Consider the following 18,953-nt stretch of genomic DNA (forward strand, 5'->3'; position numbering starts at 1 on the left):
CAAGATACATCAAATGCATTGGCACGATTTATATTGGTGCATTGATAAAGGGTGCGCCGATGTACCTTGTGTTGGTGCAGCATGCCTCAGTGCAGCACTGTTGTCAAGTGCGCCGACTGCTTTGGGTACATCAGTGTATTGTGTGTCATATGTCACATTTCAATGCAGTATGGGTGTTTCGATGCACCATGTTGAGATAAGGTCTGCACTAGCAGCACCAAACAGGAATGGCCCGATGGAGCCAGCATTGACACACCTTGTGAGGACTGCTTATGCTTCTTTGATGCAGATAGGGCCAGCTCAAGAGAGTGATGCTTCTTATGCTATGAACAGATGAACTCAACCCCTGGCTGCAGTCTTTGGGGCTGGGGGAGTTTTGGAACTACTGTGGCTCAATGGCTTTCCCAAGGAGGCAGACTACGCTGCACTGCACCAAGATCTACTGTTACTCCTGAGAGGTTTGTGCAGCTCTTCCATATGCAAAGCCCTGGAGTGCATGGATATCCATCCATAGGCTTCACTGTTTTTCTGGTCGTGGTCTGGTCCTAAATAGTGGTAGCATTAATTGTAACCATCTGTGAGGGTCTTTACTTTTTCACATTTTCCTGTGAGAGAAATATTTCTCTCTTTGTACTGGCTGCAGTTCAGTGAGGCATAGCAGAATACACTTTCTGAAGAAAAATGTAACAAGTTTGAAGTTAAAAACAGAGAAGAGATGAAGTACACCTTCATGTTTTAGCTCAGTCGAAAAATGATTGACGAGGCTCACGAGACAACACACGTACATGCTCATTAAAGTTCAAAGTTGTACAGCTTGGAGAGACAAGTCCATTCGGTGTCACCAGATGATGTCACCCACATGTCAGCCTGCTTATCAATGGAAAATGTTTGTTAACCCCTCATATAAATAAGAATTACACATTCTTACCATATTACTCTTGTTTAATGGAAACCGGCCTTTTCTTATGCAATATAAAGTGTTAAAAGTTAAACAATTCCATGTTTCTTAAGACACAGTGTCCATAGTTACAACAATAAGACCAATTCAGAATCAGCGAGTGTGAAATATGTGAACCCCTAATATCCTCAGCAAAGTCAGTTGACTAATTAGAATCAGGTACTTAAATAATTGGGCAACACGTAACACATCCTGTAGAGTAAGTTTATTTGACTGAGTTTAAGCATTTGTCCTACATAAAACTCCAAAAGGTTCTGAGTTTGGTCTTCACCATAAGATTTCATGAAAACTCATCATGAAAAAATGCTCATCTGTCTGGACAGAGTTACAAGACCTTTTCTAAACATCTGGGCACCATTCATTCACTGTCAGTCTATAAATATAGAAAGCTGAAGACTACAGTAACTCTACCAGGGGTAATTTTGGCAGGACAATCACTCCTAACCGCAAATCATCGAGGTGCCACCAATTACTGAATGAAAGGTTCACATATTTTCACACATTGTTGAATAATCAAATATCCTGTGTGTCAGTTATTTTTTCAGTGGGTACAGATTATGATCTAATTGTGTTTTAAACAAATTATGCTAAAATACATAACAATTTAGAGGTTTAAACTCAGCACTGTATACTATGGTCTTATCAAAGATATTCCACACATTTTTCTCATATTTAGAATTTACTCTTATTTGGTACTTTCTTTGGGGATTCCTAAGTAGATTATTCATATTATACTTGGAATTTTCTAAGGACAAAAAAACCCTGTGGGAAATTATCCTTACTGCAATTATGTACTTTTTTCACTTCTGAAATATTTTACAGTGCAATTTGTACATTTTATATTTCCTCTTTAATGTTTAAACTTGCCTCCAGAATGAAAAAGCAATGGCAAGGGAATGTAAATCTCAAGCAGGTTACTACTAGAATGCATTTGTATAATGTTTTCAGTGAAAGCTAACTAATGCTAACTTTCAAGTGCTTACATCCATAACAGCAAGTCATTGGCCTGTGATGTAAGCTCAGGTTTTCAAGAACTGGCATCTGGACGCATTTGTACTTTGAAGGTTACTGAATGACTAAAGAGGCACTTTTCAAAAAAAAAAAAAAAAAAAAAAGTGAAACAGTGCAACTATGAACTGCAAATTACAAAAAAAGCGTAATTTAAGCAAAGATCTAATTTTTTTCTGGTTGCTTTTACCCCAGAGTTCAGTTTTAAGTATTGTACATGCATTGAACCATATGATTAACAAAGTGCCCAGGACCACAGGAAATAGAATATCAATGGAACTGGATGTGATTTACATATCCAGATGTTATAATTTTGCTTTGCCCTCCCAGATTCTCCAGAATCTTGTCATTGCTGCCTCATGAAGGATATCACTAACAGTCCTATTCCACTTAGGAGTAATAAAAATTGTAAAGAAATACAATTCCTAACTCAAACATAAAAAGACTAAACATATCAGCATTCAAACTTTTGATATCTGGAAAAGTAACAGAAACAAACCTTACCTTCTACTTGATTATCTATGGCTTTTGGCAAGATAAAGCATTTCGACAAAGCCCATGTACTTAATAAGCGAACAGTAAGAGAAAGTTCTTGGAGTTTAGGTAAGTGGAACAAAGCAAACTGAAGAGGTAATGGATTCAAAGGTCCGTGTTTAGTATGAAGAGACAAAAAGAGCAAGTTCTTTAAATAGGCCAATGCATTTAATGGAACACCAAGAAAATCTTGTAGGTTGCACAAGGACAAATGAGTAAGCTGACCATAGTGCGCAATTTCTATGAATACTTTTACATCCAGCAATCCAGAACAGTCTTGCAAATGCAGTTTCTTTAGATTTGTTAAAGGACGTAAATCTAGTAAGTTTTCTTGCGTCAAGCAGAAACCTATGGTTAGATTAAGAAGTTCAGGCATTGATGTGGTCAGTTTTTTCCACTGCTTTGTTTTCATCTTTTTCACTTCTATGGATCTTATCTTTCTGTTCTGAAGCATTTCCCAAAACTCATCATTTAAAGTAGTACTGCTTTCCAGGACAATAGTGCTCTTTTTCCATAAAGCCGGATGGTCAATTAATACCTTAAAGTAACTGCACGTAGCACGCACATTTGTTTTTTCAACAGGAGAAAGGTACAGAAATATCTCCATCAGCACTTCCTGAGGCAATTGAAGCCACTGAGCGACAGGCAGCATTACTATTGGTTAGTTCCTGTTCATAAAGCTTATCTTTCAAGTCAGCTGCATAGTTAAGAAAACAAAACAAAAAATATCGAAATGAATGGTCATTAAACTAATAAGGGTCTAGCTCTTATTATATTATCACTTCAAAAATATTTAGTGATAGAATCTGATACATGGCCAAAAGGAAGACAGGAAGCAATTGACCAACCTTGGCTCCCAGTTTACAGAGTTCAAAATGTGTTTATTTATTTGAGGCTTTTTTATACCGACGTTCGAGGAACATCACATCGGTTTACATGTAACAAGTAGAAAAAATATATTGTAACATTTAGGACATAAACAAAACAGGAAAATAATTAACATGGATTATACAGGGGGAAAGATCATCTAAATATATGCAAGGAGGGTAACAAGAACAACCAAAGTTAATAATTCAACATGGAGTATGAGGAAAAAAGTTGTAACAGGTGTCAAGGGAGGGAAGTGCGGGGATCGCATAGGAGGAATGGTTGCTGTGCAATCGGAAAGAGTAAAAGAAAGTAAGGTGGCTTATGCAAAGGCTTGTTTGAAGAGCCATGTTAAGTTTTATTTTTTTAAATTTGAGGGTGCAGGGTTCTAGTTGCAGGTCAGGGGGCATTGCATTCCAGTTAGGAGGGTCCTGCTATGGATAGTGCTCTTTCTTTAGTGGCGGTGAGACGGGTAAATTTAGTGGGGCGTATGTGTAAAATACCAGTGTAGGCAGATCTGGTGGGTCTATTGGAGGTATGGAAGTGTTAAGAATCGTTGAGCCAGTGTACGTCTTGGTTGGGCAGTGTCTTGTGTATGATAGTGAGACTCTTGTAGAGAATTCTGAAGGGGATTAGGAGCCAGTGTAGGTATCTAAGGATGGGAGTGATATGGTCTTTTCTGCGAGTGTTAGTGAGTACTCTGGCAGCGGCGTTTTGTAGTATTTGGAAGGGTTTGATGGTAGATGAGGGGAGGCCTAGCAAAAGTGAGTTGCAATAATCGATTTTGGAGAATATTAAGGCCTGAAGGACAGTTCGGAAGTCGTTAAAGTGAAGGAGGTGTTTTAGTTTTTTTAAAACATGAAGTTTGTAGTAGCATTCTTTCATGGAAGAGTTTATGAATTTTTTTAGGTTCAGTTGGTTATCTAAGGTAACGCCAAGATCTCGTACATGTTGAGCATACATGTTTTGCTCACACAAAAGAAATAATAATTTGCACACAATTAGGCACTCCTTAGAGGGAGCACTGCCTGGAGGAGCAGAGGCAGATAGGCAGTCTCATCTCCAGTTAAGCAGCCCTTGTGCTGCTCTGTAGGATCAAGGTCACCTGGCAGGAGACCATCTTGGTTGGCAGGAAGTGGTGCTGTAGCTAGGACCTGCCCTCCAGATGATTTGTCTTCAGGGGTCTGTGCTCAGGAGGGAAGTGATAAGATAGCCATTATAGTGGGTAATTCGATAATTAGGAAAGTGGGCATGAAGCTTGCACAGTAACTTGCCTGCCTGGTGCGAAAGTAGCAGACCTCATGCACACCTAGATAAGATTTTAGAGAGTGCTTGGGAGGAGCTAGCTGCTGTGGAACATGTAGGTACCAATGACATAGAAAGGTGCAGAAGGGATGTTCTGGAGAATAAATTTAGGCTCTTAGGTAGAAAACTGAAATCCAGAAAATGCTTTCTGTTCCAAGTGCAGAACCCAGAGGCAGGCCAAACTCCAGTCTCAATGTGTGGATGAGATGATGATGCAAGGAAGAGAGAGTTTCAGGTTCTTAGGAATGGGGGAACTTTCTGGGGAAGAGAGAATCTATTCCAACGAGATAGGCTCCACCTTAGAGTGGAACCAGGCTGCTGGCTCTATCCTTTGAAAAGGAGATAGAGCAGCTTTTAAACTAAATGATGGGGGTAAGCTGACAGTCAAATAGAAGCACATGGTTTGGAATGATGTATCTTGAAGGATACTAATGAAATAGGGAAGTTAGAGAATCCCATCAGAGAGGTTGCAATAAATGCTAAAGTAGCTCAGGTGCATTTAAGTAAGAAGCAGTCAGAACAGAAAGCTTCCAAATTAACAACCTACTTATCAGTTGACAAGGTAATACCAACAAAAAACATACTTTGAAATGTCTGTATACAAATGCTGTAAGTCAAAAATAAAATAGGAGAGTTAGAATAGGAGAGCACCGAATGAAGAGGTAAATATAATTCCCTGTACGTACCCGGATCAGTCCAGACAGTGGATTGAGCCTCCTGTCCAGCAGATGGAGCCAGAGAAAAACTGAAAGGGTATCCTACTAGAGGACAGTGCTCACCCTGCGCCCCTCAGTATTTCTCTGGCTCCAGCAGATGCAGACGGACGAACCTGCGGTTCCCTCTCCTTAATGATATTTCTTTATTTCTTCTTGCAAAGTCTTCTGTTTTCACTGGGTCAAGCAAGTATTTCTAAAACAAAGAAAAAAAAACCAAACACAAAAAACAAGGAACAGTGAATTTTCTTTTCTCTGGAGACCGTTCAGTCTCCAGGCTCTTGTAGAGTCCTAGGGGTTTTTTTTTCCCCTTGAGCAATTCAGCCTAGGTCTCTTTCCCGGTAGCCTAATTCCCTGCCTAGGGGTGATACTGGTGGTCCAGTCACTCCCCCTCTTTTGCACTGGTGACCCAGAGATTGACTATTCCTCGGGTCCTTTGCAGAGATATTTTAATTCCTCTGCTGTGGCACAAACCGTTCAGCCTATTTAGCTGTTTCTCAAAAAAAAAAAAAAAAAAAAAAGAGAGAGAGAGGAGAATTTTTTAATTCAGTGTAAAAGTTGGCTCCGTGCCGTCTGGCAGGGAAAGCCACGGCTCGAGGTCGTTCAGTCGGCTTCCCTGCTTCTCAGCAGGCAGGCTCAGCTGGTTCACTCGCAGCTGACTTACTGATGTCGAGGTCAGCGTTTTCTCTTGCCTGCAGGGAGCCTGCTTCGCGGCTCTCCCGCGACGGGCTCTGCTTGCCCGGAGGGGAGGGACTCTCTGTGGCTCTTTTGAAATAGACGACCCGAGGTCAGGTTGGCAAGCTTGCGTCCGGGCCGTCCTCCACACAAAAAACTGCGGGAACGACGGCCATTTTGTGCCTGGACCTCGCAGCAGACTTGGACCCTCAGGGGGGGAGGGGAGCCGGATTTTTGTCATTTGCTGCCTGACTTAAGCCCTATGGGCTCTCCTGATGCTGATTCTGACCGTCCTCGAGTGGGGCCCCCCAGGGGCCTGGCAGAGCACATCCTCCTTTTTCCCCAGAATTTGTGCTTCTCTTACATAAGTCCTTTTTAGCAAGCTTGGAGGTACAGGAGGATCCCAGTCCAGGCCCCCCAGACTCGCAGGGTACTACTAGGGTTAAGACTGTACCTGCTGGGTCAGACCCACCTGACCCTCCTCCTGCTCCGCTGCCCGATCCAGATGCCGACCCGGATCTTTCGTTTGATAATCCCCCCGTGGAGGGAGATGACCCACGGATTTTGAGGTTGTTCAAACGCGAGGAGCTGGACCCGCTTATTCCCTTTATTCTGGATGACTTGGAATTGATGTGCCCGCAGAAGAGCCCGCCACTGCCTCCACCTCCCGTACCGTTGACCCGGTCCTGGTGGGTCCGAGGGCTCCGCCCTGTACTTTTCCTTTCCATCCTATGCTTATGCAGCTTCTGCTCAGGGAATGGGAGTCTCCCAAGTCTGGTCTCTGCGTGGGCAGGGCAATGGATAAGTTATATCCCCTCCTGGATACAGCTTTTGAAATGCTCAAAGTCCCCAAGATTGATGCTTCGGTGTTGGCTGTCACCAAACGCACCACCATCCCGGTTGTAGGGGCCACAGCCTTAAAGGATCTTCAAGATCACAAGTTGGAAGTACATCTCAAAAGGATTTTTGAGGTGCTGGCCTTAGGTGTCCGGACGATGGTTTGTAGCAGTCTCATGCAACAGGCAAGCCTCAGGTGGGTTCAACAACTACTCAGCACCCAGGACTTCCTGTTTGCAGAGGCTGAACAAGCGGAGCAGCTTGAAGGTGCGATTGGTCTCAGCGGTCTCCATCAGGCGGCTCCTTTGGCTGCGTAACTGGGCAGCGGACTCCTCTTCCAAGTCTCAGTTAGGCGCTCTCCCCTTCAAGGGTAAGTTGCTTTTTGGGGAGGACTTGGAACAGCTGCCTGAGGACCGCCCTAAACAGTCAAAATCCTTTTTTCTTTCGCGCTCTTGATTCAGGGGTCAGCGCAGGTACAACAGAATGAGGGAGTCCTCTCATCGTCCTGCCTCCTCCAGATCGGAAGCATGGTCTCGTTCGTTTCGAGGACGTTGACCATTCTGGGATGGCAAGCCCCATGGATCTGCCGCCAAGTCCTCACACTGAGATAAGGCAGGCCCATTCCTTCGCTCCCACCTTAGGTGGACGCCTGTCCCTTTTTCTTGGGGAATGGGCCAAAATCACCACGGATCAGTGGGCCCTTGACGTGATCGACAAAGGTTACGCATTACAATTTGCTCGGGACCTTCCCGACAGCCACCTGATCTCTCCAAGCGGCAGTCGAAAACGGCCAGCGGTGTGTCAAACTCTCGACAGGCTCCTGGAACTTGGGGCCATAATCCCTGTTCCCCCTGAGGAACAGGGATCCAGCCACTATCCCCATCTACTTCATCGTCCCCAATTAGGATGGTTCCTTCCGACGGATTCTGGACCTCAAGAGAGTCAACCTCAAGAGAGTCCCCATTTTCGGATGGAAACCCTGAGGGCGGTCATTGCGGTGGTTCGCTCTGGCGAGTTCCTAGCTTCGCTCAACCTCACAGAGGCTTACTTTCACATCCCGATTCGCAAGGAGCACCAGAAGTATCTTTGCTTAGACATACTGGGCCGGCACTTTCAGTTCCAAGCTCTCCCATTCGGGCTCACCTCCGCCCCTCGCATGTTCACCAAGGTGATGGTGGTGGTGGTGGCTTTTCTCCAGAGGGAGGGGGTCTTGGTCCATCCCTACCTGAACGATTGGCTCATCTGGGCAAAGTCGAAGCAGTTCTGTGTGATGGTGGTCAGTCGGGTGGTGTCGCTGCTCACCTCCCTCGGGTGGATAGTCAACTACTCCAAGAGCAACCTCTTGCCCTCTCAAGTTCTGGAGTTTCTGGGAGCTCGCTTCGATACTCACATGTACAAGGTCTTCCTGCCCGAGGTCCGTGCACTCAAGCTCATGCAGCAGGTACAGCATCTCTTATCTCTGCCAATACCCACGGCCTGGGATTGGCTCCAAGTTCTGGGCTCTATGGCTTCCACTATAGATCTGGTGCCCTGGGCGTTTACGCATATGCGTCCTTTGCAGAAAGCTTTACTGGCCCGTTGGAAGCCGGTCTCTGAGGAGTTTCGGGCGCCCCTACCACTTCCCGAGTCTACCATCATCAACTTGCAGTGGTGGTTCTCTCTCGACCATCTGTCGAGGGGCATGCCCCTGGAGGCTCCCCAGTGGATCGTCGTGACAACGGATGCCAGCCTCTCCGGCTGGGGAGCGGTTTGTCAGTCTCAATCGACACAGGGCTCTTGGCCTCCGATCCAAATAACACATCAACCACCTGGAGGCCCGGGCAGTCTGACTGGCACTCAAGTTCTTCCTTCCCTTAATCCGTCGCAAAGCGGTGAGAGTCCTCTCTGACAATGCCACCTTGGTAGCTTACATCAATCGCCAGGGGGGCACCAGGAGTTGCCTGGTAGCTCTGAAGGCCAGCCAACTGTTCGTTTGGGCAGAGCGCCATTTGGACCATCTGGCAGCTTCCCACACTGCAGGAAAAGAGAATGTTCAGAGACTTCCTCAGTCGTCAGCATCTCAACCCTAGAGAGTGGGAGATGTCAGACGAGGCAATGGATCTAGTCGTCCATAGGTGGGGAGTTCCCCACTTGGACTTGATGGCCACCCTGAAGAACGCGAAGGCCCCCCAGTTCTTCAGCCGCAGGAGAGAACACTGCTCGGAGGGTGTGGATGCTCTGGTCCTGCCTGGCCCAGCGATGTCCTCCTTTACGTATTCCCTCCTTGGCCTCTGGTGGGAAAAGTTCTCAGAAGGATAGAACTTCACCACGGGCCGGTCATTCTCATAGCATCGGAGTGGCCTCGGAGACTGTAGTTCGCAGACCTCGTGAATCTCGCGTCGGAAGGCCCTCTTCGTCTTGCTCATCTCCACAACCTCCTGCGACAAGGTCCAGTATTTTTAGATCAGGCAGATCGCTTTTGTTTTGCGGTCTGGCTTTTGAGCGGCGGAGACTGAGGAAGAGGGGCTACAAGGAGGAAGTGATATCCACACTGTTGCGGGCCCGTAAAACCTCGACATCTGTCTTATGTTCGGGTTTGGAAGGTGTTTAATATGTGCGTGGAGGCTGGGATAACGACGCGCAGGGCCCCGGTCTCTCTGGTTCTTTCCTTCCTTCAGAACGGACTCTCGAAAGGTTTGTCTTTCAACTCCTTGCGGGTTCAGGTTTTGGCTGTCTGCTCCCTCTTTGGCAGACTGGACGGTTACTCTGTGTCCACCCATCCGGATGTCGTTCGATTTAAGGGGGCTAAGCATTTGAATCCGCCGGTCTGGGCTACATGCCAGTCTTGGAATCTTAACCTGGTCCTACGGGTTTTCTGCGAGGCACCTTTTGAACCTCTCCGTCGAGCCACACTCAAGGACCTCACGCTTAAGACTGTGTTCCTCGTGGCTATTTGCTCAGCCAGGAGGCATTCCGAGCTGCAGGCTTTATCCTGCCGGGAGCCCTTCCTGCGACTCTCTGATTCGGGGGTTTATCTAAAGACGGTCCCTTCCTTTCTGCCACAGGTAATTTCCTCCTTTCATGTCAATCAATCTGTGGAGCTCCCTGCTTCTTTTCTGGAGTATATTGCTAGCATGTCGGGTGCTGATCTCCGACGCTTGGATGTTAAGCGAGTTCTCCTTCAGTTCTTGCAGGTTACCAATGATTTCAGAGTCTACAATCATCTCTTTGTTTTATGGAGTGGGCCTCATAAGCCACCGTAGCTCGCTGGCTAAAGGAAGCAATCTTTGTCGGGGCCAGCTTGTTCCAGAGGGCCTAAAAGCCCATTCTCTGCATTCGCAGGCTACTTCTTGGGCAGAGAGCCAGTTGATTTCTCCTCAGGAAATTTGCAGAGCAGCTACCTAGAAATCTTTGCATACGTTTGCTCGGCATTATCGTCTTTATGTTCAGGCACCAGTTTTCAGTTCTTTCGTCAGACATGAGCTCCGAGCAGGACTGTCTCGGTCCCACCCTACTTAGGGAAGCTTTGGTACATCCCACTATCTGGACTGATCCGGGTACATACAGGGAAAGGAAAATTGGTTCTTACCTGCTAATTTTCGTTCCTGTATCTATTTATTTATTTATTTATTTAAAGTCTCTTCTATACCGATAACCGTTCGCACATCGCATCGGTTTACATCAAACAATTAACTTTTGGGCGTGGCCCTTACAAGTAACAGTCGAATAACTGAGTAAATATAAATACATGGAACTATAATAACATGACTACAATGTACAGTATATATAATACTCTAACAATAATTCTTAATCATATTCGGCGGACGGGTACAGTATATTTACGGAATCCTGTAGTACCACAGATCAGTCCAGACTCCCTCCCTTATTTCTTTTGTCAGTCCGCTCGTAGTTTTTTCCTTTTCAGCTCTGGAGAATACCTTCTTCCTTGCAGAACTTTGATGTAACACAATGATGAGGCACCTGATGTATCTACCACATAGACAAGAGCTGTTGTTTTCTTACACTGTTCCATGTTCTCATTTTATTAGCCTTGTTGGATTTACTTGCTTGATCTTATTCTGGTTCAATTTGCGTTTATGTTTTTTCTGCTTTGAAAACGCTTATACTGAGGGGTGCAGGGTGAGCACTGTCCTCTAGTAGGATACCCTTTCAGTTTTTCTCTGGCTCCATCTGCTGGACAGGAGGCTCAACCCACTGTCTGGACTGATCTGTGGTACCACAGGAACGAAAATTAGCAGATAAGAACCAATTTTCCTTTGGTATCTCAGAGACCTGGTGGAAGAAGGATAACCAACGAGTCACTGTGATACCATGGTATAAATTACATTGCAATGATAGAATGGATCAAATCAGTGAAGGGATGGCATTATATGTATTTGACAAAGGTAACTTTTTCCTGCATCTCCTGTTTTAATGTAAACCGGTATGATTTGTATATTATACAAGAATGTCGGTATATAAAAATTAAAAATAAATAAAATATGTTAAAAGGAGCATAGAATCAAACAGGTTAAATATTCTGCAGGAAACAAAATGCACTATAGAATTTTCATGGATAGAATTTCCATGTGGAAGAGGACTAGAATAGCAGTAGGGGTAAACTACTGTCCACCTGGCCAGAACAAACAGACACTATGAAATACTAACAAAAATTAGGGAAGCTAACAAAATTAGCAACATAGAAATAATGGGCGATTTCAATTAGTCCAGTATTAAATGGGTAAATGTCACATCAGGACATGAGAGTGGGGGGATGCTTGAGTATGGGTTTCAGAGAGAGGGAATCTATATGGGGAGATTGTGAAGGAGTGTGTGTGTGAGTGAGTGAGTGAGAGAGAGAGATTGGGAACTTGTGTGTATGAAAAAGGGATCATGTGAATGTGAAGGTGCTAGCCTGTGTGAAGGGATGTGTGAGAGAGAGAAGGGTGCTAGCCTGTGTGAAGGGGTGCGTGAGAGACATAGGTAGTCTATGTGAGAGGATGTATGTGTGAGAGAGAAAGGAAGCTTGGTGTGGGTGTGTATGCAAGAGAGAGGGTCCTGTATGAGGGGATGTGTGTGTGTGTGAAAGAGAGAGAGGGAGCCTGCATGTGTATTAGAGAGAGGGAGCATGTGTGTGAGAGAGGGAGGGACAGAGGGAGCTTGTGTGAGAGGCAGTACTGAGAATGGGGTCAAACTCTGGGACTGGTAATAGAGTGGAAGAAGTTGAGCTAAAGGTGGAGGTGAGAGTTACTGGCAGGTGGAGGAGTTGGGGCCTGAGAGGGCAAAGTTGCCAGGGGAGTAGGGAGAGCGAGTGGAAGAGACACTCTTACAGTGAATTTCTAGGGAAATTCTGCTCAAAATGTTTAAAATTCTGCATCTTTATATAATAACTTTTTTTCTGTATTAATTTAAAATGTAATTATTAAAGACTATCATGTAAATTGTGTTATTTTGACCAATATAAAGTTTGCAGAATTTTACATTTTTTTGTACAGAATTCCCCCAGGAGTAAAGTATTGGTTTCTGCCTTCTCTTTCTTGCATTCCCCCTTAAATTACTCAGTTTCCATGGCCTCCTCTGGAACGCTTCCTTCTAGAGCAGTGATGGCGAACTCCAGTCCTCAAGTGCACAAACAGACCAGATTTTCAGGATATCTACAATGAATATGCATGTGAAAGAGTTACATGCACTGCCTCCACTGTATGCAAATCTCTCTCATTCATATTCATTGTGGATATCTTGAAAATCTGACCTGTTTGTGGCACTCGAAGACTGGAGTTCACCATCCCTGTTCTAGAGTGTGGTTTGTGTCCTCTTCCTGGCTCACCCCTGCTGAATGAATTTTATCTCCTTCCCTTTTTCTTTCGGTTCCTTTTGGACTGCTTCCTGTCCTAGGTCAGCTGATTTGTGCACTCCCCTCTTCTCCTTCACTTGGGACCTGCCTCTTCCTTGCCATAAGATCTTCTATCCTGTCTTTCCTGTCTGGGGTGGACCTATCCACTTGCCTGGTCCCTCCCCTCTGGAGCTAGTTACTCTGCTCTTGTGGAGAACCTCAGATTTATTTAGAACTTTTTATATACCGACAACCGTTTGCACATCATATCGGTTTACAAGTAACTCAACTTTCCGGCAATGCCTTTACAGGGAACAATAACTATGTATACAAGAACTTGCAACTAATATAGAAATGGGGTAACTATTTACAGGTACGATGGTAATTTACAGTAGCAATTTACAGTTTCCCAGGTACGGTGGCATATAAACAATAAACTGAGTATAGAGCTGGAAAGACAATAGGAAGTGATGGGAAGTATGAGGGAAAACAAAAGGGTGGAGAAGTGGGTTTCAGAGAGGGGTGTTAACAGGAAGGGGAGAGTAGGGTGGGGTAGGCAGAGTTTGCATTGTGGGGAAGTAGCTGGGGAAAGTACGAGGTTCTTCAAGGGAAGAGATTATATACAGCTCAAGGAGTCATCCAGAGTGTAGGAACAGCCAAGTTTTTAGTTTTTTTTTTAATTTGGGGGTAGAAGTTTCGGTGCATAAGTCTGGGGGAATGGAGTTCCACAGGGTCAGACCGGCTAGGGAAAAGGCTCTGTTCATTGTGGATTTGATGGAGGGGGTCCGGAGTGTTCCTTGGAGGGCAGGGCGAGTAGGTCTAGCAGAGGTGCGAGGCAGCAGGGGAGGGTTGATCCAATGGGTATTTTCATTGTTGATGCTTTTGTGTATGATGGAGAGAACCTTATACAGGATTCGGTAATGTATTGGTAGCCAGTGGAGCAGATGGGTTCCTTTTCAGGCTAGTATTTTTCTGCCTGGTCTAGGGTTGACAAGCCTTTCCCTTCTCTTTCAGCTGTTTTCTGGGACGGGGGGGGAACCCCTTTACTCCTTCACACATGCTAAAAAGAGGTAAAGTTTTTTTCATGGATCAGCTGGTACATAAACTGACAAGAGCTAGTTTAGACCTAATCCTTAATGGAACGCATCATTTGGTGTGAGAGGTAACAGTATCCCTTAAGAGAATCATGGAGGTAACCTGCACGGCACAGTAGATACTACTACCATAAGAAGCTTACTAGGCAGACTAGATGGACCATTTTGTCCTTTTCTGCCTTCATTATTATGTTAGGTTCTAGAGACACTGGGCAATAGTGATCATAACATGATCAAAGTTGACTTGATAACTGGAGTGAGGGCATTAAGAAAATATACTGCAAAAGCATTTAACTTTCAAAAGGGAAACTATGATAGTGAGAAAAATAGTTAGGAAAAAAAAAAGAGCAGTTACAGAAGGTTAAGAATTTAAATCAGGCATGGATGTTTAAAAATATCATCTTGGAAGCACAGATCAGATGTATTCCACATATTAAAAAAGGTGGAAAGAAGATCAAATGACTGCCGGCATGGTTAAAAGATGAGGTGAAAGAGGCTATACTACCCAAAAGAACATCTTTCAAAAAATGGAAAAGGGATCCAAATGAAGAAAACAGGACGCAGAATAAGCACTGGCAAGTTAGATGTAAAGCATTGATAAGAAAATCAAAGGCAGAATTTGAAAAGAAGCTTGTTGTGGAAGCAACAACTCGTATTAAAAACTTTTTCAGGTACATATGAAGCAAAAAGCTAGATAAGGAGTCAATTGGATCAAAGGAGCACTAAGGGAGGTCAAGGCCATAGCAGAGAGATTAAATTAATGCTTTCTTTCAGTCTTTACTGAGAAAGATGTAAGGCAGGTATCCCATTCCAGAAGTGATATTTATGGAAGAACTGAAATAAATCTCAGTGAACCTGAAAATGTAATAGGGCAAACTGTCAAACTAAAGAGTAGCAAATCACCTGAATCGGATGGTATACATCCAAGTGCTAAAAGTCATTTGAAAAATGTCATTTGAAAAATGAAATTGCACACCCACTATTACTAATCTGTAAACTATCATTAAGAATCAGCTACGGTACCTGAAGACTGGAGGGTGGCCAATGTAACCCCAGTTTTTAAAAAGGGTTCCAGGGGTGATCCAAGAAACTACAGATCTGATGTCAGTGCTAGGAAACATGATTGACACTATTCTAAAGAAAAAAAATGAATGAACATATTGATAGTTATAGTTTAAATGGGACAAAGCCAACATGGATTTAACCAAGAGAAATCTTAGCTCGCCAATCTGCTAAAAACTTTTCAAGGCATAAATAAATGTAGATAAAAATATAAAAATGAGCAATCTGACATAGTGTATCTGGCTTTTCAGAAAGCATTTGACAAAGTACCCCATGGCAGACTCTTGAGGAAATTAAAAAGTCACGGGTTAGGAGGCAATGTTCTATTGTGGATTGAGAACAAGTTAAAAAATAGAATGAGAGACAGTAGGGCTAAATGCTCAATATTCTCAATAGAGAAAGGTCAATAGTGGTGTACCTCAGGGATCTGTATTGGAACTGTTCCTTTTTAACATTTATAAATGACCTAGAGATGGGAACTATGAATGAGGTGATCAAATTTGCTGATATAAAATTATTCAATGTTGTCAAATCATAAGAGGATTGGCATCCAATTAGCAGATGACATTTAATGTCGACAAGTGCAACGTGATGCATGTAGGGAAGAACAACCCAAATTATAGCTTCACAATGCAAGGTTCTACATTGGGAGTTACCATTCAGGAAAAAGATATAGACATCATCATAGATATGTTTAAATTCTCTGCTCAGTGTGCAGAGACAGCCAAGGAAGCAAATAAAATGCTAGGAATTATTATGAAAGGAATGGAGAATAAAACACACTATCATAATGCCTCTGTATCACTCCATAGTGAGGCCGCACCTTGTGGTTGCTGCACCTCGAAAAAGATATACCGTATTTTTCGCTCCATAAGATGCACCTAGGATTCAGAGCAGGAAAATTAAAAAAATAAAAAATAAAATAATAATAATAATAATAATGGTGTGCTAAACCAGCTCTGTTCCTGGGCGTCTGTGCATCTTATGGAGCAAATTAGGGGAGGGCATAAAATTTTTTTTGGTCCCCATTTCATTTTCGGGTCTGGGGAGGGCATGGGGGGGGGGGGGGGAAATCAGAAAACATTTATCATTCTCTTTGTTGGGAAAAAAAATAAACACAAAAAACCCCATCCCAACCCTTTAAAGTTAATTAACTACAATCCCCTACCTTCCTGACCCCCCCCCCCCCTCAAGACTTGCCAAAAGTCCCTGGTGGTCCAGCGGGGGTGCGGGAGTGATCTCCTGCACTCGAGCCGTCGGCTGCCAGTATTCAAAATGATGCCAATAGCCTTTGCCCTTACTATGTCACAGGGGCTACCGGTGCTATTGGTCGGCCCCTGTCACATGGCACCGGTAGCCCCTGTGACATAGTAAGGGCAAAGGCTATTGGCATCATTTTGAATACTGGCAGCCGACGGCCCGAGTGCAGGAGATCACTCCCGCACCCCCGCTGGACCACCAGGGACTTTTGGAAAGTCTTGGGGGGGGAGGGGGGGTCAGGAGTTATAGTTAATTAACTTTAAAGGGTTGGGGTTTTTTTTTTTGTTTTTTTAATATATTCGCTCCATAAGATGCAAAGACATTTTCCCCCCCACTTTTGGGGGGAAAAAAGTGTGTCTTATGGAGCGAAAAATACGATATTAGAATTAGAAAAAGTACAGAGAAGAGAGACAAAATAATAAAGGGGATGGAACAATTCCCCTACAAGGAAAGGCTAAAGAGGTTAGGGCTCTTCAGCTTGCAAAAGAGATGGCTAATAAGTGTTTTAGAACGGGTCAACATGAATCTGTTTACTCTTTCAAAAGGGGTCAAGCAATGAAGTTACTAGGTAATACATTTAAGACAAACAGGAAAAAATGAGAAATTACTGCTTACCTGATAATATCCTTTTCTTTAGGACAGTCAGATGAATCCAGAACAAGTGGGTTACGCACCTCTACCAGCAGATGAAGACGGAGCAAACTGATGTCACAATATATATACCCCTGCAGTGACATCAGCCTGCCAGTATTCTCTTCAAAAGCAACTGTGGACAGACTAGCAAAACTTGATTAAAAACTGATAAACATTTCAATACTCAGCCAACAGGCAACACAGAGGTCAAACAAGAATGTATTAACATTAGTCTAGGGACTGAACTAACACTTACCAGTAATCCCTGTAACACATGGCCACTACAAACATTCGGCAGCCAAGGGGGGGGGAAGCTGAATTCATCTGGCTGTCCTAAAGAAAAAGAAGTTATCAGATAAGTAGTAATTTCTCATTTCTTAGCGTCCAGTCAGATGAATCCAGAACAAGTGAGATGTACCCAAGCTACTCCCGAATAGAGTGGGAGGCTGCCCACGGGCAAAACCAGCACATGCAAAGGTTGTGTTCTCCCGGGCTTGCACATCCAGACAATAATGTGGAAAAAGTGTATAAAGAGAACCACATCGCAGCTCAACAAATGTTGATGGGAGGCAACAATTTCACTTCCGCAGATGACATTGTCTGAGTCCTAGTGGAATGAGCCCTGAACTGACTAGGTAATTGCTTCCCTGAATCAATGTATGCAGCTGTACTACTTCCTTAATCCAGCGAGCTATGGTATCCCATGAGGCTTGCTCTCCCTGCCTAGTACCACTGTGAAAGTTAAACAGGCGATTGGTCTTCCATAAAGGCTTAGTGACCTCCATATACCTGACAATGTCTCTTGGCATCCAAGGATTGCAACAGATGATACACCTCTAAATCTCATTGTCCAGAGAGGCAGGGAGATGACTGAGTCAAGTGAAAGTCAGCAACCACCTTCAGTAAAAAAAGAAGGAACAGTACGCAGCCATACCGCCCCTGGAGTCACTTGGAGGAATGGCTCCTGGCAAGACAAGGCCTGCAGTTCAGATAATGTAGAACAAATTGCCACAAGAAAAAAAAATGTTTTCAAGGTCAGCAACCACAAGGACAGGGTACACAATGAATTAAATGTAGGGCCCGCCAAGAAATCCAACACTAAATTAAGACTCCATAAAGGCACCGGAAAGAAGGACAAGGATATTTCACTCCTTTCAGGAAAAGGGCCACACCAGGATGATCTGACAAGAAACCTCCATTCACCTGACCCCTGAAATAGGCGAAAGCTGCTACTTGTACCTTTAAGGAATTGAGAGCCAAGACTTTGTTCAAGCCATCCTGAAAAAATTCCAAAATGAACAGGATTGTGGCAGAACAAGGAAGAGCACCTCGATCTTCACACCAGGCCTCAAACACTCACAAATCCGCACATAGGCTAGGAAAGTGTATAACTTTCTAGCTCTTAGCAAGGTGGAAATACTGCCAACAAGTATACACGCTTCAGCAAGCGAGCCCTCTCAAGGGCCATACTGGAAGACAAAATCAAGTTGGATCTTTGTGAAGAACCAGTCCCTGTCGCAACAGGTTCCTGGGCACCAGAAGTCGAAGGTGCAAGGCCACCAGGAGTTGCTGCAGATCCGCATACCACATTGTCCTAGGCCAAATCCGAAGCAACCAAGAGCATCATCCCTCTGTGGCGTATGATATTTTTGAATCAATCTGCCGGCCATGGAGGAAAGGCATACAGCAACTTGTCTTCTGGCCACTTCTGCACTAGGGCACTGATCCCCAATGACTTCGGATCTTTCCTGCTACTGAAAATAGTCACAGAACTTTCGCATTTCAAGAAGTCGCCAACAGGTGTAGGATCGGGAAACCCCAGCAACCCAGAATCAGCTGAAACACCTTGTCTGACAATACCCATTCTCCTGGGTCCAGACTCTCCCAACTGAGAAGCCTGCTTTTACATTGCCTTTTCCTGCTATGTGCAAGACTGAGATCATCTGGAGATGCATTTCTATTTGCTCCATAAACTGATCTATTTCCTGGACAATCGATTCCTCCTTGCCAATTGATGTAAGCCACATTTATTGCATTGTCCGACATTATCCAGACCGCTCGACCCTGAAGCCTGTCGCCGAACTGCAAACATGCCAGCTGGACTGCCCTGACTTTCAAATGATTGGTGTTCCAGAAAGACTCTTCTACATCCTAGTGCCCTTGCGCCGTCAGCTCATGACAGTGAGCTCCCCAAC

General features: G+C 44.3%; 1 protein-coding gene across 3 annotated transcripts in view; it reads right to left on the reverse strand.

Annotated features, from left to right (window-relative positions):
• LOC115089970 overlaps positions 1-18,953 on the reverse strand; it is an 87,822-nt gene that overhangs the window by 52,616 nt on the left and 16,253 nt on the right. For all 3 annotated transcript variants that reach the window (XR_003856282.1, XM_029598461.1, XM_029598460.1), the window contains exon 2: positions 2,471-3,197. Coding sequence is in view for 2 of the 3 variants with exons in the window: in XM_029598461.1 (XP_029454321.1) it covers positions 2,471-3,152 (682 nt within the window). In the remaining variant the exon portion in view is untranslated. The remainder of the gene's footprint in view (positions 1-2,470; positions 3,198-18,953) is intronic.

The sequence above is a fragment of the Rhinatrema bivittatum genome, chromosome 4 (assembly GCF_901001135.1).
Source record: "Rhinatrema bivittatum chromosome 4, aRhiBiv1.1, whole genome shotgun sequence".
NCBI classification, from domain to species: Eukaryota; Metazoa; Chordata; class Amphibia; order Gymnophiona; family Rhinatrematidae; genus Rhinatrema; species Rhinatrema bivittatum.